Source organism: Pelodiscus sinensis, chromosome 9, assembly GCF_052426305.1.
Source record: "Pelodiscus sinensis isolate ZL-2025 chromosome 9, ASM5242630v1, whole genome shotgun sequence".
NCBI lineage: Eukaryota > Metazoa > Chordata > Testudines > Trionychidae > Pelodiscus > Pelodiscus sinensis.
In genome coordinates this window covers 5,582,532-5,605,941 of record NC_143060.1, presented here as the reverse complement: position 1 = coordinate 5,605,941, position 23,410 = coordinate 5,582,532, and the positions used below count along the sequence as shown (strand labels likewise).

At 49.5% G+C, this 23,410-nt stretch overlaps 1 protein-coding gene across 1 annotated transcript; it reads left to right on the top strand.

Annotated features, from left to right (window-relative positions):
- Positions 1-282: 282 nt before the first annotated feature.
- Positions 283-1,786, top strand: TMEM275 (transmembrane protein 275). The gene has a single exon (XM_075937122.2). The coding sequence runs from the start codon at positions 366-368 to the stop codon at positions 912-914; it is 549 nt and encodes a 182-aa protein (XP_075793237.1). The 5' UTR covers positions 283-365; the 3' UTR covers positions 915-1,786.
- The last annotated feature ends 21,624 nt before the right edge of the window (positions 1,787-23,410 follow it).

Here is a 23,410-nt window from a genome sequence, read left to right as displayed (position 1 = left end):
AGGAATTGACCTGCTCTGGGGTTTGGCTGGCAGCTGCCTTGTTCAAAGCTGACTCCCTCTACAAGAGCAGCTTCAGCTGTGTTAGAAGGAACACCAGCTGTGTGCGGTTCCTTCCCCATGCCCGGTGTCTCAGGTTGGCTCCTTTAACAAGCTTGCTGCAAGTTTCAAGTCTCTCCCACGTAGCTCCTTGGTCACCCCCTTTGCTCTCCCAGAAGGTCTCTGCGCATAACGAGCTGGCAATTCCTTTTTCTTTCTTCCTTTCCTCCTCCTACAGGAAATTCAAGGCACCTCAAGCCCAGCGATCGTCTCGCCATAGCCATGTGTGCCCAGTAAGGCGCGAGGTCTCTTGGGCGACGGGGATCAACATGTTCAGTGAAAAAAGCAGCACCTCTTTGTCCCAGAAACCTAGCCAGAAAAAGACCAGGCCTCAGGGGCTTCCATCTCCCGCGCTCTGCTGCGCCTGTGGACTTTGCATCATGTTAGCTGGGATCAACATCACCCTGGTGGGAGCCTTCGCGTTTGGGACCTTCCTCCCCGTGAACAACCCGCCCATCATCATAGGGCCCATCCTGCTGGTGGTGGCGTTCACGTTCTTCGGGGCCTGCTGCATCTGCAGCCGGAGGCCGCCCGCCCACGGGGCGAGGAAATCCAAGCCGGGCTCCAACATGGGGCTCATCAAACCGGGCCACACGGCCTTCGAGATCGAAACCAGCGAACACACGGTGCAGGACACCACGGCCGTGCAGCTGAGCCCAACCAACTCTCCGGTGTCCTCCAAAAAGTCCACGCCCGTCCACGAGACCAACAAGACCTGCAAACTCTTCACGATGGACGGCAATGGGCCCGCGGCCAAGTATACAGCTGGAGGGGAGTCCATCCAGCTGAACTTGCCCAGAGACTTTATCACATCCTGAGTCATGGAGAGTGGTTATTAGCAGCCTGGTGGGCGCTGCCGATGGGTGTGGCCGTGATCAGATGGCTACAGCCGTTAGGAGGCAGCAAACCTATGAAATCCACTTTTGTGTGGCCCGCCAGAGCATTGGCCTCTTAAAAACCTGTTAAGAAAGGAGAGGGATGACACGGGAATTGGAAATGGTGGTAGGCAAGTCCAGCTTCTTTCTGGAACGGGTGCATTTATTTCATGTGTTGGGGAATAACACTGTAACGAGGAATCGATATTGCCCAGCAGCTGGGAAATCAGAGGGGGTTTTTTGATTAATTAATTTCTCGAGTGAATTTTTTACACAAGTAACACGGTGATTAGACTTCAGTGCAGGCAAATTGCAGGCCTTTCTTTATATAACGTAATACAAATGACAATGCAGTAATTAGAAATTGAGCCTGCCCAGTCACTGGGAAATTACAGTGCTTTGGGACTGGGCTTTTGGTAGTTTGAGGAAGAATGATTTTTTTTCTCCTGCGTAGTTCAGATTTGGGTTTCAGTCCTGCTGTCTCACATGTTGTCTAGCAGCATCACCAACACTTCCACTGCTTGCTGGGCTCTTAGAAGACGTTGAGGGGCAAATCAGAGGTAAATAACAGCATAGAACACAGAGCCAGGACTGGTGGCTGCAAACAAACTTCATGGGACTGCGGGAAACTTGGCCACACCCCTAATAAGTGGCCAATATGTGGAAGGTGGAAGGTCAGCAGTAGCTGCGAATATAGAGACTGCAGGTGATTGGTTAGGTCAGGCCTTGTGAAAGGGGCAGCCCATAGGCCTAGTGGAAATGGAAAAGAGGTTGCACTGAGCAGTAGAAATGGAGCGAGATCAGATGATGCACCTGATGAGCCCGCTTTGGGGGGAGCGTTGAGCCTGGATTGCACACGTCTATTCAGAGATGGTGGGGGGTGGGGGAACCCTTAATGTCGTTCTCCTTGGAGCTGGGTGGGAATTTTTCAGTGAATCGGTTTCAATTGAAATGTCGTAAGGAGGGTTTCTCAGGCCAGAGAGGGAATTCCTGATGAGGAACGGACCAGAATTGCCCTCATCTGGGACACGGGGGATCCAAGTTTAAATCTCTGATTTTGGGACTTGAAACTGGGTTTCCCATATCCCAAGCAGGTGCCATGACCACCATTACGGGTTATTCTCTGGGCTATGTCTGGGTTCTGGTTTCTCCAGCCAGCCCTACTTGCCAGCAGATTGGTCAACTCATCTAGAAAGCCCCCAAGGGGATCAGCATCTTCTCCCTTTAAGTGATTATGAAGCCCACGTATGTTGTTGTGAGGTGTGTGTGTACAATAAGGGGGGAATAAGTTCCCTTAGCAGGGGCAATATGGTTCCCTGCGTGGTAAGGCATTGGAGGCCTTGGCGGGGCAAAGAATATTTGCTGGAGGGGAACTTGAACCCGGGGAAAGGAGGAAGTGGTGTCCATGTTGCATGCGGCGCTGAATGAAAGGATTCTACCTGTCTCTCGATGCTCAGGGCTTTCTGGATTTGGGACTAGGACATACCTTGTAGCAGGTAGAGAAGCAGAGCTGGGGTACCAACAGCAGCCTCCGGCCAGGTCTCCATGAGGGCGTTATTTCGAAATCGTTCTTTCGGGAGTTATTATTTCAAAAGAACAAGCCTTTCACGTCAGAAGAACGGGCTGGGTAGCGTGGACGTGCGCCTGGTTATTTCGAAGTAACTCTGTCGTGTCGATGTGCCCGCAAAGACGTCCTTACCCATGTGCAGCACCTGACAATTTGGGGCACCCCTGGGTCCACCCTCCCACACATCTTCCTGTCCCCGTTCTGTGGCTCTGCTTCCTCCAGACAGGCTCGCGTTAATTTAAAAGTGACAAAGCCGGCCGGAGCTATTAGCCGTCCAAAAATATTTCATGAGTGTGTTGCTGAAGATTATAAAATGATACCTCTAAAAAATCGTCCTCCACCCGCAGCTGCCATCGGGCATAGGGGCGCCAGGTTAATAGCACGGTGTGCGGCCCCGTGAATCTCAAGGCCACCCTGAGCAGCCTGCTTTCTTCTGACGTACGGTAAAGGGCAGGGGCAGGGAACCTTTTTTGGGTCGGGGGCCACAGACCCACAGAAAAATCAGTCGGGGGCTGCACAGAAATGAAGCAAAACAAACACCCCTCACCTCCCTGATATGGTCCCTCACACTCCCCCACGTGCCCCCTGTGCAACAGAGCCTAGTGGGGCCTGGGGTAGTAGATTTTGTGGGGTAAAAGCCCCCAAGCAGCGCTTTCCTGCACCAGCCTGGAGGCAGGGGGCAGGGGCAGGGCGTGGAGCTGCTCCCTCCCCCACCAGGCCGAGCAAGTGGATCAGCTCTGGCCGGGGCTTGCCTGACTCTGGCCCTATGTGACCCACTGAAGATGGGAAAGTGTTCAGATGTTACAGGCACGGGGGCTAGGGAAAGCACTCCCGACAGAAAGATGGATGGATCCAAACACTCCTGCGCTCTGGGAACGTTTGAGTCTGCCTGTGGCTTGGCAGCTCAAGCCTGGAGTTAGCATCCTGGGTAAAATCTCCGGCAGCCCCTTGATTTTATGAATCTCTCCGACAGCAAACTCCCCTTTGGCACCGGAGCGTAGGTCTACACTGCAGAGTTTTTCCGGAACGACACTTACGTCCACACTGTCATTGCGTTCTCACGATAGAAAGTTGAAAGAACGCAGGGATTTTTCCTGACAGCGGTAAACCTCTTTCTACAAGAAAGAACGCCTTTTCCAAACGAGCTCTGTCGGAAAAAGGCATGTGTAGACAGGGAAGAGGGGTTTTTTTTTTTCGAAAGAAGAGGCCTCCAGCAAAAAGCACCGGTGTCCTAGTGGCCACTCCATCCATAGCGATCAGAACTGAAATGCGAGACAGCATCCAACGAAGGTGGGCACTATCTTTCAAAAAAGCACATTGCTTTTCCGATGCGCTTTGGCTGCTCTCTTCCGGAAAAGCTTCTTCTGAAAGAAGCCTACAGTCTAGACATAGCCTGAGATCTGACAGAGGGAGCTAAGAAAAGCCATCAGTCTGGGTAGCTGCCCTGTTGGTACTTTTACTAAGGCAAAATACTCACCTCCCAAACTCCCACATCTTCTTGGAACATCACCCTTGGGCCTCACTGTATTGATGGGGTGTTCAGATCAACATAGTTATTGGGATCATTTGTCCCAGATATTTGGGGCAGACAAACTACAAAATCAGCCAGTAAATTACTTCTCCCTCTTCCCATTTTCAAAAAAATGAATGATTTCACTGGAGGGCGTATTTTGGATCAAGATCAGCAGGCGCCACTTAGGGCCTGCTAGTAATCCCGTGGAAGTGAGTGGCAAAACTCCCATGGATATTAACGGGGGCACAAGCGGCTTACGTTTTTTCCCTTATTTGTTCATATTGCCATACAGGTTGAACGTCTCTCGTCCGGCACCTCAGGACTTGACTGGTGCCGAACTAGAGAATTTTCCAAACCGCAGAAGGTCAATATTGTCTAGCAGCGTCACCAATACTTCCACTGCTTGCTGGGCTCTTAAAAGACATCGAGGGGCAAATCAGAGCTACATAACAGCATAGAACACAGAGCCAGGACTGCTGGCTGTAAACAAACTTCATGGGACTGCGGGAAGCATGGCCACACCCATAATAAGTGGCCATCTGGATAAATAAAATCATACTGGACCACGGATGTTGCCAGACCAGAGCGTGCTGGCCTAGAGAAGTTCACTCGGTAGTGCCTAGAAACCATAACCAAGAATCAGGGTGCTCGGAGCTGTACACACAAGTAATGCAAAAAATGGTCCCTGCTCCGAGGTAAAATTACCTTTACAATGTAGGCATAAGACGAGAAGGTAAATGCAACAAATAGCAGGGGAAGGGGATAAGGTAACCGAGAGACAATGGTATCTTCACATTGAGGGCCTGTATTTTTCTGACCAATGACTAGGCCTTATCTAGATGCTGGATTCCCTAGCAAGCTGTGACGTTGTTTGCGTAGACACGTTGTTTGTGGGGATGGGGCTGCCGTGTTCTTCTGATGCATTTCGCTTTTCAATTGTCCGCGTCCATCTGTCCGCCTCCGTGACTGGCTGTGAATGAATCATTTGTAAAACTGTGTCTTCTCCTCGGCCCGTAGACGACGAGGAGATTTTCACGGGGTTCCAGTTGGACTTGCTGATGTTAATTTGTATGTACTTTGAAATGTGGAATCTGGAAAAGAGGGGCACATTAAAATACGGACCCTGGCTCTTGTATCCTTCCTGAGAACTCTGCCATTTCAATCCTTTCCCTCGGCCACAGGAAGTTCTCCATCAATCTTTTACTGTCCAAGAAGGGTCAACGGCATCTCTATGGCTAGATCCATGTCTTTCCTTTGCGTGCTCGGCAACGGTTTTGTTCATTTCCCATTGGAAAGTCGTGAGGGAGCAAACATCCAGAAGAGATCAGGTGTGTCCGAGTCACCCCTGATTTTAAAACCACTGTGTGGTGCTCCTGGTTAAGCAACTGTTTTCCCCCCAAACCATGTGCTGAGGCTGGTACAGATGGAGTCACGCGTTGAAACCAGGTGCTGGATGCAAGTAGCAGATGAATCACCAAATCCTGGAAATCTAGGGTTTGAAGGGCCCTCGAGGTTCCCTAGCCCAGCCACCCAAAGTGAGGTAGAAGTACAGACACTTCCCGATTTACGAATGAGTTACGTAGCAAGCACGTGGTCGTAACTCGATCTGTTTGTAAGTCGGACCCCATTCATTTAAATGTGACTGCGCTGTTCGTAAGCGCGGATCGCGTTCATAACTCAGGGACGCGCTTAATGGGAGGTTGGTCGTCAGGACGAACAGTCGTAAATTGATGTGTTCGTAACTCGGGGACCACCTGTATATCTACACCAGCCATGGGGAACCTAAGCTAATGAATGGGTCGCAGGAGTGCACTGGCGTCCCGACAGGGGAAAAACCCTACACGGACAGAACCCAGCAGAATGTGCCACCCCTGCACGTGGGCAACCGTCCACGAAACGTTTCACAGGCCACCCATAGAACCCCGATGAGCTGCACTCTGTTAGACCATCTCTGCCCGATGTTAAAAAACCCGAAACCCACCAGTGATGATCACCACATGCCTGGGCACTTGTTCCCATGTGTAACTGTCCTTGTAGCTAGAACGGGTCTCCATGTATCCAGCCTCACTCTCCTTTGTTCTTGCCTTTGTGTTGATGAGTCTTTAACCCTGTGAGAGGCAGGGCGGATGAGAGCAATAGACATTGTCCGTGAAGTAAGTGAAAGACCCCGAGGGAGCCCATGGTAACACCGTGAGCCACTGATCCTGGGCATGCCTGGGCCCTGTTGCCTTTGTTGACTCTAGGTCTGTATGTTACTGAACTACCGTGTTTTAGCGTGTATAACCCGCACTCGTGTATAACCTGCCGGGTTTTTGTGCTGTGTAAAAAAAAAAAAAGTAGATTACCCCCGGACGTGTATAACCGGCGGGTTCTATAGGCTAATTCATGGTAATTGCACATACCAGGGGGGAACGGAGAGTGCAGCGCAGGCAAGCTGGCCAGCCTGCGGGAGGGGAGCCACATTCATGCCCAGGCCCGTGCAGCCGCAGCCAGTTGCAACCCACCCTCCTCCGGGCAGGGGAACGGAGAGCACAGTGCAGGTGTGCTGGAAGTGTATCAGGCCCTCCCTGCAACGGAGCAGAGCTGACCCAATTCTAATGGGTAAAAATAAACTTGCATACCCCTGCGGACATGTAAAAATGTGTATAACCTGTGGGTTATATACACTAATTTCTGGTAATTCTGCTTTGTGTCAGACTGTACAACTCCACTGAGATGAAGGGGGACACCTGTTATGTCCTCCTGAGGGGTTGTCATGGTGTGGCATGAGGTGGTATCCCATCCATCCATCCTCAGGACATAGTGTGGCTCCCTTCTGAGGGGCAGTAGAGTCTAGTGGTTTGAGCAAGGCCCAGGGAGTCAGGAACTCCTGCTTTCTAATCCCACGTCTGACAGCAATTATAAGAACATCAGAATGGTCCTACTGAGTCAGACCAAAGGTCCATCTAGCCCAATGTCCTGTCTTCCAACAGTGGCCAATGCCTGATGCCCCAGAGGAAATGAACAGAACCGGGAATCATGAAGTGATCCCTCCCCTGTTGCCCATTCTCAGCTTCTTACAAAAAGAAGCCAGGGACACCATTCCAGCCCATCCTGGCTAATACCACGGCGGTCCTATCCTCCATGTCTTTATTTAGTTCTTTTTTTACTCCTGTTAGTCTTGGCCTTCACGACATCCTCTGGCAAGGAGTTCCACAGGTTGATCATGATTTGTCTGGAAAAAATACATTTCCTTTTGTTTGTTTTAATGCTGCTGCTTACTAATTTCATTTGTTGACCCCCTTAGTGCTTGTGTTAGGAGGAGTAAAACACGCCTCCTTCTTTACTTTCGCCTTGAAATTCATCAAGTCACTTTGTGGACTCTTTTCAGACAGAGCACAGCTCCTTACCTCAGTTTCCTCACACGTGATATGGGAACTAATATACAGCAATTTCCTTCCCACGCTGGGAGTGATGTGAAATTTGGTTAGTTAATATTTGTGTAGGGCGGCCTTTTAGATGTAAAGTAATATACATAACTGACTAGGCCGCCTGAGTTACTAAGTATGGGGCTGTGTGTGTTTGCCCACAGGACGTGTATGTACACAGCACAGCTTCCTTGTGCTCTGTGCCTTCTGATTAAAGGAAATAATGTTGATACCGCCCATAATTAACCTGGGGATCATGGTACCAGGGAGTCTAAGATCTTAATGGGATTTCAAGAATTCACTATTTCTAAGGACTTTGAGAACAGCCCCCGATACATACACACATGAATGTAACATACATATGATATTTGTGTGGGTGACCATGTGGAATAACAACGGGGAAGTGTGTGTAAAAAGGTGAAATGTACAATGTCTCTGTGTGTGAATTGATTATATTTGTGTGTATCTGGGTGACGTGTGTGTGTGTACACGTGAATGCGTGGGAGGGTGGGATTTCCTCCTTGCTGAGCTCCTTCTGTGCGGAGCTCGACATACAGATCTGGGGAAGGATGGGGGAGGGATCGGGTTAAGAATAGAGAGATTGGGGGGGGGTGTTGAAAATTTGCCTGAGGAAATTCCCTGCCAGGCACAGCTAAATGATTTTGGGTGGAAGGAAATCTTACCTTCCCAGGCATGTGTAGGAGGGTTAATGGGGCAGTGAAATGAGCTCTCTAAGGGCCATGTCTACACTAGGAAAGTATTTCGAAATAACGTGTTTCAAAACAATAACTCCCAAAATAACGATTTCAAAATAAGCATTATTCCCCCAAGAAATATCGATTTCGAAATAACCAGCCCGTTATTTCAAAATAATGGGCTTGGTCGTGTGGACGCTCCGCTTATTATTTCGAAATCGGGGGGGGGGGGGTGTTTCGAAATAACTCCCTCATGTAGACCAGGCCTAAGAAAGCTCCATTCATAGTGTGTGTAAAATGCAAACCTGCTTAATTCAAAAGGGCTTTTTTTTCAGTTGCTCAAGAAAACGTCCAGGGAAGATTTTACTTATAAAAGTGAGAACAGCACTGAGATTACATGCCAGGGTGTTCAGCTGCCATGCCAGGGTATTCAGCTGATGGGTATTTCATGCTCTCTTCTCCAAAGGGCAGCTACTTTTGAAACACTAACTTAGTGCATCTTCAAGTATGTCCAGGCTGGTCTCTCGCCATGCAGGAAAATAATACATATTTACATAATGCTGCTTATTATTCCTGCATGCAGGAGTGTACTGAAAGTCAAGACAATAGAGATAAATAAGGAGCTTGACTATTTGGCTCATTAAAACCCCTATTATTCATTATTCATTACAAATAACACTTTGCTATTCTACAGTGTTCTTCATCCAGGGATCTTTAAGTGCCTTTCAGACACTAGTTAAGTCTTGCAACATCTCCGTTGGAGAGGCACAGGATATAGAGTAAGGATCCACTTAAAATTAATATCAATATTAATGTTAATGTTCATAATATTAATATTAATGTTGATATTAATACCAGTATTAATATTAATGTTAATCTTGACATTGGTCTTAATATTGATATTAATGTTCATGTTAATATTGATGTTGATATTAATACCAGTATTAATATTAATGTTAATCTTGACATTGGTCTTAATATTGATATTAATGCTCATGTTAATATTGATATTAATAGTAATAGTAATGTTAATGTTAATAAGCCACCACAGAAATGCAGCTTTCTCTGGGGCGGAACGCAGCAGGGCTATGTCTAGACTGGCCAGTTTTTCCAGAAAATCAGCCGCTTTTCCGGAAAAACTTGCCAGTTGTCTATACTGACCGCTTGAATTTCTGCAAAAGCACTGACTTTCTACTGTAAGAAATCAGTGCTTTTTGTGGAAATACTATGTTGCTCCTATTCGGGCAAAAGTCCATTTTGTGCAAAACTTTTGCGCAAAAGGGCCAGTGTAGACAGCTGAGATTTGTTTTGCGCAAAAAAGCCCTGATGGCGAAAATGGCGATAGGGTCTTTTTTGTGCAAAAGCGCGTCTAGATTGGCGCGAATGCTCTTCTGCAAAAAGTGCTTTTGCGGAAAAGTGTCCGTGCCAATCTAGACACTCTTTTCCGAAAATGCTTTTAACGGAAAACTTTTCCGTTAAAAACATTTCCGGAAAATCATGCCAGTCTAGACGTAGCCCAGGTGTTTAATGAGACACTGGGGTGTTGTCCAACCATGGAGGTCATGACATTAAGAAGCAGAGGGAATTGAACTGAAATAGCAGAGGGAATTGAAGGGCAGCTTGGAATTTAGCGAGGTCATGGGGGATAACTCTGTGTGTCAAGATTTTGTATGAGAGGAGCCTACATCCTTCAGTAAGTGCCCTGATTTCAGTAAGCGCCTGGCATTTGTCACCGATGGACTCTCTCATCAAAGTTCTTGGCCTGTGGCATTTGTACCAACAGCCAATGCCTGGCTTTGACAGCAGATGTATCCTATCCTATAGAGTCCACTGGAAGGTGTCATGTGACCTCTGTTGCCTTTTCTTGAGACCTAACATGGGCCAAAACTTGATCTGAGCGCTTTTGTTTTGCAAGGGGATGCTGAGTGTGAAGATCAGATAGAATCATAGAATACTAGGACTGGAAGGGACCTCGAGAGGTCATCGAGTCCAGTCCCCTGCCCTCACAGCAGGACCAAGCTCTGTCTAGACCATCCCTGATAGACATTTATCTAACCTACTCTTAAATATCTCCACAGAAGGAAATTCCACAACCTCCCTGGGCAGTTTATTCCAGTGTTTGACCACCCTGACAGTTAGGAACTTTTTCCTAATGTCCAACCTAAAGCTCCCTTGCTGCAGTTTAAGCCCATTGCTTCTTGTTCTATCCTCAGAGGCCAAGATGAACACGTTTTCTCCCTCCTCCTTATGACACCCTTTTAGATACCTGAAAACTGCTATCAAGTCTCCCCTCAATCTTCTCTTTTCTAAACTAAACAAACCCAATTTTTTCAGCCTTCCTTCATAAGTCATGTTCTCTAGCCCTTTAATCATTCTTGTTGCTCTTCTCTGGACCCTCTCCAATTTCTCCATAACTTTCTTGAAATGCGGTGCCCAGAACTGGACACAATACTCCAACTGAGGCCTAACCAGCGCAGAGTAGAGCGGAAGAATGACTTCTCGTGTCTTGCTCACAACACACCTGTTAATGCATCCCAGAATCATGTTTGCTTTTTTTGCAACAGCATCACACTGCTGACTCATATTCAACTTGTGGTCCACTATAACTCCTAGATCCCTTTCTGCCGTACTCCTTCCTAGACAGTCACTTCCCATTCTCTGTGTGTGAAACTGATTGTTCCTTCCTAAGTGGAGCACTTTGCATTTGTCTTTATTAAACTTCATCCTGTTTACCTCAGACCATTTCTCCAATTTGTCCAGATCATTTTGAATTATGACCCGATCCTCCAGATTAGTTGCAACCCCTCCCAGCTTGGTATCATCTGCAAACTTAATAAGCATACTTTCTATGCCAATATCTAAATCATTGATGAAGATATTGAACTGAGCCAGTCCCAAAACAGACCCCTGCAGAACCCCACTTGTTATACCTTTCCAGCAGGACTGTGAACCATTAATAACTACTCTCTGAGTACGGTTATCCAGCCAGTTATGCACCCACTTTATAGTAGCCCCATCTAAGTTGTATTTGCCTAGTTTATTGATAAGAATATCATGCAAGACCATATCAAATGCCTTACTAAAGTCTAGGTATACCACATCCACCACTTCTCCCTTACCCACAAGACTCGTTATCCTATCAAAGAAAGCTATCAGATTGGTTTGACATGATTTGTTCTTTACAAATCCATGCTGGCTGTTCCCTATCACCTTGCCACCTTCCAAGTGTTTACAGATGATTTCCTTAATTACTTGCTCCATTATCTTCTCTGGCACAGAAGTTAAACTGTAGTTTCCTGGGTTGTTCTTATTTCCCTTTTTGTAAATGGGCACTATATTTGCCCTTTTCCAGTCTTCTGGAATCTCTCCTCTCTCCCATGATTTTCCAAAGATGATAGCTAGAGGCTCAGATACATCCTCTATCAGCTCCTTGAGCATTCTAGGATGCATTTCATCAGGCCCTGGTGACTTGCAGGCATCTAACTTTTCTAGGTGATTTTTAACTTGTTCTTTTTTTATTTTATCTTCTAAACTTACCCCCTTTCCACTAGCATTCACTATGTTACGCATTCCTTCAGACTTCTCGGTGAAGACCGAAACAAAGAAGTCATTAAGCATCTCCGCCATTTCCAAGTTTCCTGTCACTGTTTCTCCCTCCTCACTGACCAGCAGGCCTACCCTGTCCTTGGTCTTCCTCTTGCTTCTAATGTATTTATAAAAAGTCTTCCTGTTTCCTTTTATTCCCGTAGCTAGTTTGAGCTCATTTTGTGCCTTTGCCTTTCTAATCTTGCCCCTGCATTCCTGTGCTGTTTGCCTATATTCATCCTTTGTAATTCATCCTACTTTCCATTTTTTATAGGGCTCCTTTTTATTTTTAGATCATGCAAGATCTCGTGGTTAAGCCAAGGCGGTCTTTTTCCATATTTTCTACCGTATTTTCCGGCATATAGGGCGACTGGGTGTATAAGACGACCCCCTATCTTTTTAATTAAAAGATAGGGTTTCATCTTATACCCCAGCGCCCCTCCGCCTCCTTTGCTCCCGGTGTCCCTGGTCTGCTGGAGATGGTCCCCAGCAGACCAGAGGCACCGGGAGCAAAGCCGCCAGGAGCGCCTGGGCTGCCCCCCTCCCGCCGGAGCCCCTCCGCGGCTTTGAAAGCCTCGGGGGAAGCCGGCGGCGGGGCATCCCAGGCGCGCATGGGCTGCCCCCCCGCCGGAGCCCCTCCGCGGCTTTGAAAGCCTCGGGGGAAGCCGGCGGGGGGGCATCCCAGGTGCGCATGGGCTGCCCCCCCGCCGGAGCCCCTCCGCGCCGCCGCGGAGGGGCTCCGGCGGGGGGTAGCCCATGCGCGCCTGGGATGCCCCCCCGCCGGCTTCCCCCGAGGCTTTCAAAGCCGCGGAGGGGCTCCGGCGGGGGGGCAGCCCATGCGCGCCTGGGATGCCCCCCCGCCGGCTTCCCCCGAGGCTTTCAAAGCCACGGAGGGGCTCCGGCGGGGGGGCAGCCCATGCGCGCCTGGGATGCCCCCCCGCCGGCTTCCCCCGAGGCTTTCAAAGCCGCGGAGGGGCTCCGGCGGGGGGGCAGCCCATGCGCGCCTGGGATGCCCCGCCGCCGGCTTCCCCCGAGGCTTTCAAAGCCACGGAGGGGCTCCGGCGGGGGGGCAGCCCATGCGCGCCTGGGATGCCCCGCCGCCGGCTTCCCCCGAGGCTTTCAAAGCCGCGGAGGGGCTCCGGCGGGGGGGCAGCCCATGCGCGCCTGGGATGCCCCGCCGCCGGCTTCCCCCGAGGCTTTCAAAGCCACGGAGGGGCTCCGGCGGGGGGGCAGCCCATGCGCGCCTGGGATGCCCCGCCGCCGGCTTCCCCCGAGGCTTTCAAAGCCGCGGAGGGGCTCCGGCGGGGGGGCAGCCCATGCGCACCTGGGATGCCCCCCCGCCGGCTTCCCCCGAGGCTTTCAAAGCCGCGGAGGGGCTCCGGCGGGGGGGCAGCCCATGCGCGCCTGGGATGCCCCCCCGCCGGCTTCCCCCGAGGCTTTCAAAGCCGCGGAGGGGCTCCGGCGGGGGGGCAGCCCATGCGCGCCTGGGATGCCCCGCCGCCGGCTTCCCCCGAGGCTTTCAAAGCCACGGAGGGGCTCCGGCGGGGGGGCAGCCCATGCGCGCCTGGGATGCCCCGCCACCGGCTTCCCCCGAGGCTTTCAAAGCCGCGGAGGGGCTCCGGCGGTGGGGCATCCGGCGTACAAGACGACCCCCGATTTTTGGGGGATGTTTTTTAACATCAGAGGTCGTCTTGTACGCCGGAATATACGGTATCTTTCCGACACAGCGGAATAGCTTGCTTTTGGGCCGTTAATAATGTCCCTTTGAAAAACTGCCAGCTCTTCTCAGCTGTTTTCCCCCTCAGTCTTGATTCCCATGGGACCTTACTTATCAGCTCTCTGAGCTTACCAAAATCCGCCTTCCTGAAATCCATTGTCTCTATCTTGCTGTTCTCCCTTCTATCCTTCCTTAGAATTGTGAACTCTATGGATTTAAATAAACATGTCCGCCGCTTTTTTCCGGCTTGGGGAAAAGCTGGAAAAAAGCATCTAGACTGGCCCGATCCTCCGGAATAAAGCCCTTTTCCGGAGGATCTCTTATCCCCCCGAAAATGCCAGGGTCTGTGTGCCAGTGGCCGCTGAGTGACGGGCTTGATTCTCCACGTTTAGCCTCATCTTGTGACGCCAGGCAGGGTTGTTATTCCTATGTTACAGATGGGAAACTGAGGCACGGGGAGGCTGAGTGACTTGCCCACGGTCACAGGGAGTCTGCAGCAGAGCAGGGATTTGGTCCAAATGTACCACATGCCAAGTTACTGCCTTAGCCACTGCATCGTCCTTCCTCTGCCTATCAGCGTCTCCCATACTCTGTCCCTCCCCGGCCATAAGTGCCTGACTGATCCCTAGCAGGGGTTGTGTCACAAAAGGTCTTCAGCAGGGGGGTGAGCGAGGACAGGCAGAAGCTCCAGCATGGCATTCCGAGCACTGCAGAAAGCTGGGAGGTTGCAGGGAAAGGGCAGGGCCTGATTTAAAATGTCAGACCTGCAGTCTCTGGGGTTTGCGGTGGACAAGGGACTCACCACCAAGTCCAAAAGGGCCATAGACGAGTCCTCCAGGAGGCTAGAGTGGCGACAGAAGAAAGCAGCCAATCAGGGGCCAACAAGGCCTCTAAGAAGCAGCAGCAGGAGCAGCCTCAGCTCAGTGTCGCTGGAGCCCTGAACTGGTGAAGACAGGCTGGCTGGCTGCGCAAGCAGCTGCACCACGGAGAGCTCCGTGTGGTGAACCAGTGCGGCGTACGGTGGACTCTTTGTGGAGACTGAGCGAAGGCCCTGAGGTAAGGGCCAGGAAGCCGTCTCCAGGAAGGGAAGCCCTGGAGGCACCACTCTCGAACAGAGCGGGGAACAGACTAAGAGATGGGCTCCTGTTAAGCGTGTACCCCAGAAGGGGGTTGATTTCACACAGGAGTGTGACTCGGCCGGAGGGCTGAGCCGCCGAAGAGATTTTGGGCTCACAAATCGAGGCAGAGCAGGCCCGTGTCCTCATCTTGATGGGGGCACACACAGGAGGTGAGTGCCACCCTGTTACACCAACCTTCCTCTGGCTTTCTTTGTCTTCCCCCATTGGAGAGGCTCCTCCTATACTCCATATCGTTCCGGTGTATGCCGCAGGGGGATCACGTTTATTATGGCAGGAGTTAAATGGCTCAGCACATGATCACCTTGTCATGACCATGCAGGCTAGAGGGGAGAGGGATAACTCAGTGGTTTGAGCATTGGCCTGCTAAACCTAGGGTTATAAATTCAATCCTTGAGGGGGCCATTTAGAGATCGGGGCAAATCTGTCAGGAATGGTTCTTAGTCCTGCTGTGAGGGCAGAGGACTGGACCTGATGACCTCTCAAGGTCCCTTCTAGTTCTATGAGGTAGGATGGGCACTAAGAGGTTAACCTAGCCAGGTATCTGCTCAGCCAACAGAAATGCAGATAGTGATTTCAAACGAAGACAAATTTTAGGGTTTTTTCCCTCCTTTGTCTCTTGAGCCAGAGTTTGCGCTCTAGATACTGGGGGAGACAGAAGACATGTCTCTCTCCAAGAAAAATACTCTTCATAATGTGTAAGTAGAGTAAAGTCTGGATAAATCCATCAGGTTTTATTGTTTTCTGGTCTGGGAATTTGGATCTGATGTCTGTGCAGTTAGAAATGGTTTTTCCTCTCTTTTGCAACTAAGTCCTGAGCCCATGGGAATCCTTCATGAGTATATTAATTGGTGATGCTTACCATCTAGCTAGTCCAACTATGCTTGTAACTGGGGCTATGTCTAGACTGCAGGCTTCTTTCGAAAGAGGCTCTTTCGAAAGCATCTTTCGAAAGAGCCTCTTTCGAAAGATCGCGTCTAGACTGCAGGCGGATCTTTCGAAAGAGAAATCCGCTTTTTTGAAAGAGAGCACCCAGCGAGTCTGGATGCTCTCTTTCGAAGACGGCCTCTTTACATTGAAGAACGCCTTCTTTCGAAAGAGGAACTTTCGAAAGAAGGCGTTCTTCCTCGTAAATTGAGGTTTACCGCCGTCGAAAGAAAAGCCGCGTTCTTTCGATTTAATTTCGAAAGAACGTGGCTGCAGTCTAGACGCAGGTGAAGTTTTTTCGGAAAAAGGCTACTTTTCCCGAAAAAAACCCTGAGTCTGGACACAGCCTAAGAGGTTAACCTAGCTAGGTATCTGCTCAGCCAACAGAAATGCAGATAGTGATTTCAAACGAAGACAAATTTTAGGGTTTTTTCCCTCCTTTGTCTCTTGAGCCAGAGTTTGCGCTCTAGATACTGGGGGAGACAGAAGACATGTCTCTCTCCAAGAAAAATACTCTTCATAATGTGTAAATAGAGTAAAGTCTGGATAAATCCATCAGGTTTTATTGTTTTCTGGTCTGGGAATTTGGATCTGATGTCTGTGCTGTTAGAAATGGTTTTTCCTCTCTTTTGCAACTAAGTCCTGAGCCCATGGGAATCCTTCATGAGTATATTAATTGGTGATGCTTACCATCTAGCTATTCCAACTATGATTGTAACTGGGGTATTGTTTTAATAATAAAAGTTCTTCCTTTTTTTTAAAATCAACCTGGTATTGGTTAATTTCTGTATCCTGGAAAATCTGTCTGTGGATATCTGCATACCTCTAACTAGGGGACTCCAGCTGTATTTTCTCTTTTCTTTTTTAAACTCTTTTGGGGAAAAGAGCTTGGAGTACCCCTGGGGTTGATTTCAAGTTTCCACCCCTTGTTGTGGGTTTAAAAGCACTTGATGGTGGCAGCGGATTCCCCAAAATCCAGAGATTAGGATTTGGGGGGGAGTTTTTGTACCAAAGCCTGTAGAGATCAGGTTTGGGGGTTGCTTTTGCAAGACCCCACATCTGCGTTCATTGTGCCAGAGCGGGGAATTAGCCTTGACATGCCTTTTAAAAAATGAATCTCTTCTGACTTGACCTGCCATTGCTGAGTCATTTGACAACGAGGAGAGAGACTGAAATGTCTGGACTAAGAACACAGACTCATGGGCTTGTCAGGGACTCTAGCCCAGATGGCTCGGTTCGTTGTCTGACCACAAAGAGACAGGCAACACCAGCAAAGTCCAATCACAAGCTTTTTATTGAAGAGTGCACACAACAATAGAGAGCGGCCCGTTTCCAAAGAGAACCAGCCGCGATTTTAGTAACAGGTAGGCTTATAAAGACAGTTCCGTCGCGTCATACGCTCTTCACCCAAGCAACCCACTCTCCTTTCTAAAACTTTTTGTGTTTATGCCTATCTTGGCCAACCATTCATTGTGGCCAGAAGCGCTTCATAATGCATCAGCAACTTTCTTATCAATCACAAAAGGCAGGTACCAGGAACAAGGAGACAAGGGAGTTGGGCACAGACAACGGGCAAAAGTAGGAAGGTAAGATTAGCGAAGGGGAACAGAAACAGGGAGTTACTTATCAGTTCCCAAACAAGCTGTTCTACTTACTGTAGGTACAAATATGTAATTTATCACTTATCTTACTTTTATAACCAAAGCCAGCATGGAGCGTGTGCCTCTGTTTGAACCACATTCCTGGTTTGTCGCGAGAATCACAGGTCCGATGATAAATACCCAAGGGGAGAAGGACAGAACCAGGTGGACCGTTTTATCAAATAAAAAATATTTATTTATGACAATGGTGAATGTATAGTATTTATTCTAAGATTTTTAATAGACCGTGTTAATAATGGATTTACGGTATTTATTATATTTATTCTATGGCTTCTAGTAAAACGTGTCAGAGATATAAGGATGGGAATGGCAAGGGGAATAGTCTCTAATCTGAAAATATCCAGCTACACTAATTAAATAACAGTGATAACTACAAACTCTTATGTACTACCCCAAAACAACTACAACACTAAGCTTATACAACAGGAAAAAATCAAATCATACATACCAACTTACACAGCACATGGAACATTTCACAGATATCGGTTCGGTTGCGAAGGCCTTGGTTACGCCCGAGAGTCGGGGTAGGTGGCTGGTCGGCTGATCAGGCCGGCAGCGCTTTGAAGTATACGAGAAGGCACACGCACGGTGGTACGTGTGTTGCGAAGACCTCCTAGAGCAAACTGTGCCATGGGTATTTATCCGCAAATCTGCACATCGCTTTCCCGCGCTTGTATATTACCATATATGGCCCAATGGTCACCAAGTGGGGGGGAGGGGTCTGTGTCCCAGGGGTTGGGCCGAAACTGTGCAGGTTTCATGCGACCAGGTAAGCCCCGCAGTCCTCACGCCAAGGTGACTGGTGGGAGAGTCTGAGGCTATTTTCCCCTTTTCACACCTTTCCTTTTTCTAAAGGCAATGGTATGCAGGAAGGGTGCGGCCGGTTTCTCTCAAGGAGTACTGCAGAACAAGAGCGGCCTGGCCAAACTTTTTTACTGGGGGGGGGGGGGCAGTTTCTTTTCTCTGACAGTTCTGGTCAAGAATACTCAGAGGCCTATGAAATTAGCCTTTGTTAACTTTTCTTAGCATAAAGTTGACCAGGCCTTGTTTTTCTGGGCCCAACAGGCTGATGATGGCTTTTAAGAGATTGTAAGAGCCCAGCAATTTTGTGAACCTGGCCGACAATTTGGCGGCTCACTCGCTAATACCCCTTTTGCTTCTGATTTAATAAGCTGAAAGCCTAGCCGTTAAGGCAGAGGTGAAACTTGTAGCTGACAAATAGGTGGCTGGCTGCTTTTCCCGATGTACGACGGGCATCACAACGGGACAGAGGCTCAAAGTAAATAATAACAGGATCTTAGAAGCTGGATATTCGGTCAAGGTGGACAAGACCAGCTAGATCGGGGTGGGCAAATACCAGCGGACCTCCACTGCTATATTTACATGCCCTTAGGCAAATACAGGCGATCATAGCTCCCATTGGCTGCAGATCGCTGTTCCTGGCCAATGGGAGCTGCAGGAAGTGGAGTCCCGCACTGCTTCCCAACACTCCCATTGGCTGGGAATGGTGATCTGCAGCCAATGGGAGTTGTGATTGCCAGTGCCCACGGAGGTGCACTGGGGAGGGGGAAGTGCGGCACTTCTGGCTGCCAGGCTGCCTGCGTGCAGCTCCGGCGCAAGGAGGCGGGACACGAGCCAGACGGCGGGACACCGGCAGATGCTAGAACGCTGGCATGACGTGGTGTTGTGATGTCATGGCCAGCGATCGCCGGTTCAAAAAGGCTCCGGCAGCCCCGCAAACTGAAAGGCAGAAGCCAGGTAGGGGAGGGAAGGGGCTTGTGCTGAGGGGAGGGGGGCAGGTCAGGAGAAAGGGGAAGGTACCAAGAGGCAGGGTGCAGGAGAGACAAATGCCAGGGGGCCAAGTGGAGACAACGAGGAAAAGGGCAGGAGGGGAGGTGTTAGTGGGAGAGGGGACAGGGTGATGCTGGGAGAGGAGAGGGTAAGGACGTTGGGAGCCATATGTTGTACAGGCCTGATTTAATTGAAAAATTCTTAATAACGTATCCCCCCCCCAAAAAAAACCCTACCCTTGCAGCCCACAGCTGTTTTTGTTGGAGTAATATGGCCCTCGCCGCTTTCTGAGTTGTGCAGGCCTGGCCTAGAGATTACTCAATTGCGGCAAGAGAGGTTTAGGTTGGACACCAGGAAAAACTTCCTGTCAGGGGGGTTAAACATGGGAATAAATTGCCTAGGGAGGTTGTGGAATCTCCATCTCTGGAGATATGTAAGAGCAGGTTAGACAGACACCTGTCAGGGATGTTTTGATGCTTGGTCCTGCCAGGAGGGCAGGAGACTGGACTCGATGGCCTCTCGAGATCCCTTCCAGTTCTAGTGTTCTACAATTCTATGGATGATTTTAAGGAGTCATGTTGCCTTAATCCTCTGGCTTTAGATCCTTCTAAAAACTGCCAGAGGTTCTCTGCTGCTGAAACTTTAACCTTATTTTCCGGTACAAAAGCTGCTGTGACAGAGAGCGTTCGTTTTGTACTCCCCTCCCTGACCCAGTGCTAGAAGGATACGTGGCGAAGTTTCCTTTGAAGTCAGACATAAGCTGATTTTTTTCTTTGCTGCTGTGCAGAAAGCATGGCAGCGGCTTCTCAGACAAATTCTCCCGCCTCGTTATCTTGGCACAAAAAGTGTGAGATCTTTAGGAAACCTTCTTATCCCGGCCTGAGCCAAGCAAGCGTGACTCCATCTTTAGAGGCTGATATTTCCTTGCTCATTGTTACAAACTAGCGTTTTATCTCTTAGCTGTAACTGGGCATACACTGCTGGGTTTTACCTTTTCAGATGGACTTAGTGCCCTGGAAGGCCATCGTGCTGATGGCCCCAGAGAATCTGGATTCTGCGTGAAACAGGAGGCGCGTGCATGAATGGGCGTTGCTATTCTGCAGATAGAGAGACTTAGCTGCCAGGCGGTGTATCTGGTCCCTTTCATCGGAGTGTTGAGTTTGCTGGGGGAAACAAACAATTCTCAAAACGCAGCCCTGGAGCTGCCAAATGGAGAGCCAAGCTCAGGGAAAGATCTTTCCTTGCAACAGCTCATGGGATGAGATCGCTGTCTAACGAGGCATAGCTCTGTGGGGCATGCGATGTTGAGCATGAAAATCCTTGATGACTCCCCTGGGCTCATAAGTTTCTTTAAAATGTTTTATGTTTGCAGACAATGAGCAGTCCTGTGGCCCCTTAGGTTAAGTCTACACTGCGGAGCTATTTTGAAATAACGGAAGTATCCTGAAATAGCTATTCCGCGTCTGTTGAAGCAGCCTGTTATTTCAGAAGAGATTTTGAAATAATGGGCGGCTTATTCTGACGTCTCGGTAACCCTCGTTTCTCGAGGATTGAGGGGCATTTCGCAATAGCGAGTTATTTTGAAATACATTCGAAATAAGCGACACAATTTGCATAGCGCAAATTGCGTCGCTTATTTCGAGCTAAGGATGCTGTGTAGATGAACTGTTAGGGTACGTCTAAACTATATGGCTCCGTTGACGGAGCCATGTAGATTTGTTTGTTTGGCAAAGGGAAATGAAGCCACGATTTAAATAATCGCGGCTTCATTTAAATTTACATGGCTGCCACGCTGAGCCGACAAACAGCTGATCAGCTGTTTGTCGGCTCAGCGTGCTAGTCTGGACACTCCCCTGTCTACATGAAAGCCTTTTATCGACCTCCCCGGTAAACCTCATCCTACGAGGCATAATGGGGAGGTCGATAAAGGGCTTTCAGGTCGGCATGGGAGCGTCCAGACTAGCGCGCTGAGCCGACAAACAGCTGATCAGCTGTTTGTCGGCTCAGCGTGGCAGCCATTTAAATTTAAATGAAGCCGCGATTACTTAAATCGTGTCTTCATTTCCCTTTGCCGATCAGCCTAATCTACATGGCTCCATCGATGGAGCCATGTAGTTTAGACACACCCTTAGAGACTAACAAAAATATATACATAATATCATAACTTTCATGGATAAGACCCACTTCATCAGATGAGCTGGAATGGAGCCAACAGAATCCAAGATATATATATATAATCTTGGATTCTGTTGGCTCCACTCCAGCGCATCTGATGAAGTGGTTCTTACTCACAAAAGCTCACGACGTGATATATTTTGTTAGTCTCTAGGTGTCACGGGACCACTTGTTTTTAAAGTTACAGTCTAACACAGCCATCCCTCGGAGACATGTTTACAGGGAATTTTTCTGTCCAGAGTTTGCTCTTCGGCCCCTGTGTCCAAGGTTTTGTGTTTGCAACAGAAGGTCTGGGAGCTGGGATTCCTGGTTTCTAGCCCCATCTTTTCCAGACTGGCATTGGTTTACTGAGGTGCCTAGTGCTAGGGGCTGAGATGTAGGTTGTCTTCTCCAGTGGTCAGTGCAGGTGTCCTAGAATCCCAGGGCTGGAAGAGACCTCAGGAGTCATCATGTCCAACCCCCTGCCCAAAGCAGGACCAATCCCAACTCAATCAGCCCAGCCAGGGCTTTGTCAAGCTGGGACTTAAAAGCCTCTAGGGATGGAGATTCCACCATCTCCCTAGGAAACCCATCCCAGCGCTTTACTACCCTCCTACTTAAATAGTTTTTCCTAATATCCAACCTAGACCTCCTGCACTGCAACTTGAGCCCATTGCTCCTTGTTCTCCCATCCGTCACCACTGTGAACAGCCTCTCTCCATCCTCTTTGGAACCCTCCTTCAGGTAGTTGAAGGCTGCTACCAAATCCCCCCTCACTCTTCTCTTCTGCCACCTAAACAAGCTCAAATCCCTCAGCCTCTGCTCGTAAGCCATGTGCTCCAGCCCCCGGATTATTTCTGTTGCCCTTTGCTGGAGTAGTGGGCAGGGCGGACATGCAGTTTGGGGGAATGATGCCAATTACCAGAGCCAGAGCTCGAGCCCGAGTCAGAACGAGGACTCGAAGCTGAGGGTTGGAGCCGAGCTCAGTCACCAAAGACTAGAATCAAGGTCCGAAGTCGGCGTTGGAGCCAGGGCTGCTCACTGAGGCTTGGAGGGGAGGAGTAAGGCCTGGAGGAGAGGCCAGGTTGCCTTGGTTGGGGCGATAACCCTAGTAGTGTCTCAGCCCAGCAGGTTTCAGTAGTCATTGGGTGGAGGCCAGGAGGTGGCCGCTGTTCCAGACCCAGGACACCCCACCTCGCTGGATGGAGGGTTGTTTGTGCTGGACTGCTCACACCAGCCACCATTATGCAGCGTGCACTGGGTATGGATGTGTAACTGCAGCCTGCCAGTCGCAGTGTGGCTCTCACCAGCCTTGGTGAAACAGCAGGGTGGCCCCAGCATCCCTCCCCATTCCTGGATCTTCCTCCAGAAATGCAAGCCCAGCACTGCCCAGCCCCCTCCAGACAGTACAGATACCTAAAGTCTGTTATTCCTTTGACGGTATCAATACACAACAGCTTGAGATCTTAAATACTCAGCCAGGGACTTTGACATAACACACAACGTTAGGTAAAACATGTTTATTAACAAGAGAGAGAGGTTGTAAGTGAGTCTGCGGTATGAGGCATAAGAATGAGAAATGCTCACCAGAAAAAAAAAGACCACAGGCCTTTTTGCCCCAAACTTAAAAAACGGTATCAGATTCGAGCAAAGATTTTCACCCCGCCTGGGTTTCCTGACCAAAATCTGCAGGGCAGGACCTCTTCCCCAGAGTCCAACAGCTATTTCCTTTGTCGTCTTGGGGGCAGAGAGTGAGGCGGGATGGGGGAGCTCGTTGGAGGGTGTTTCTCTCTCCTTGCCATCCTTTTTTCATTTCTCTTTGAAAAGCATTTCCTGCTGGGCACCAGGGGTGTGTCTAGACTACATGCCTCCGTCAACGGAGGCATGTAGATTAGCCAGATCGGCAGAGGGAAATGAAGCCGCGATTAAAATAATTGCGGCTTCATTTAAATTTAAATGGCTGCCCCGCTCTGCCGATCAGCTATTTGTCGGCAGATCGGGGCAGTCTGGACGCGTCGCGCCGACAAAGAAGCCTTTCTTGATCGGCACAGGTATGCCTCGTGAAACCAGGTTTACCTGTGCCGATCAAGAAAGGCTTCTTTGTCGGCGCGGCGCGTCCAGACTGCCCCGATCTGCCGACAAACAGCTGATCGGCAGAGCGGGGCAGCCATTTAAATTGAAATGAAGCCGCGATTATTTTAATCGCGGCTTCATTTCCCTCTGCCGATCTGGCTAATCTACATGCCTCCGTCGACGGAGGCATGTAGTCTAGACACACCCCAGGAC

What these genes read in the sequence shown, in the direction of transcription:
- TMEM275 (XM_075937122.2), top strand. Translation starts at nt 366, where the DNA reads ATGTTCAGTGAAAAAAGCAGCACCTCTTTGTCCCAGAAACCTAGCCAG.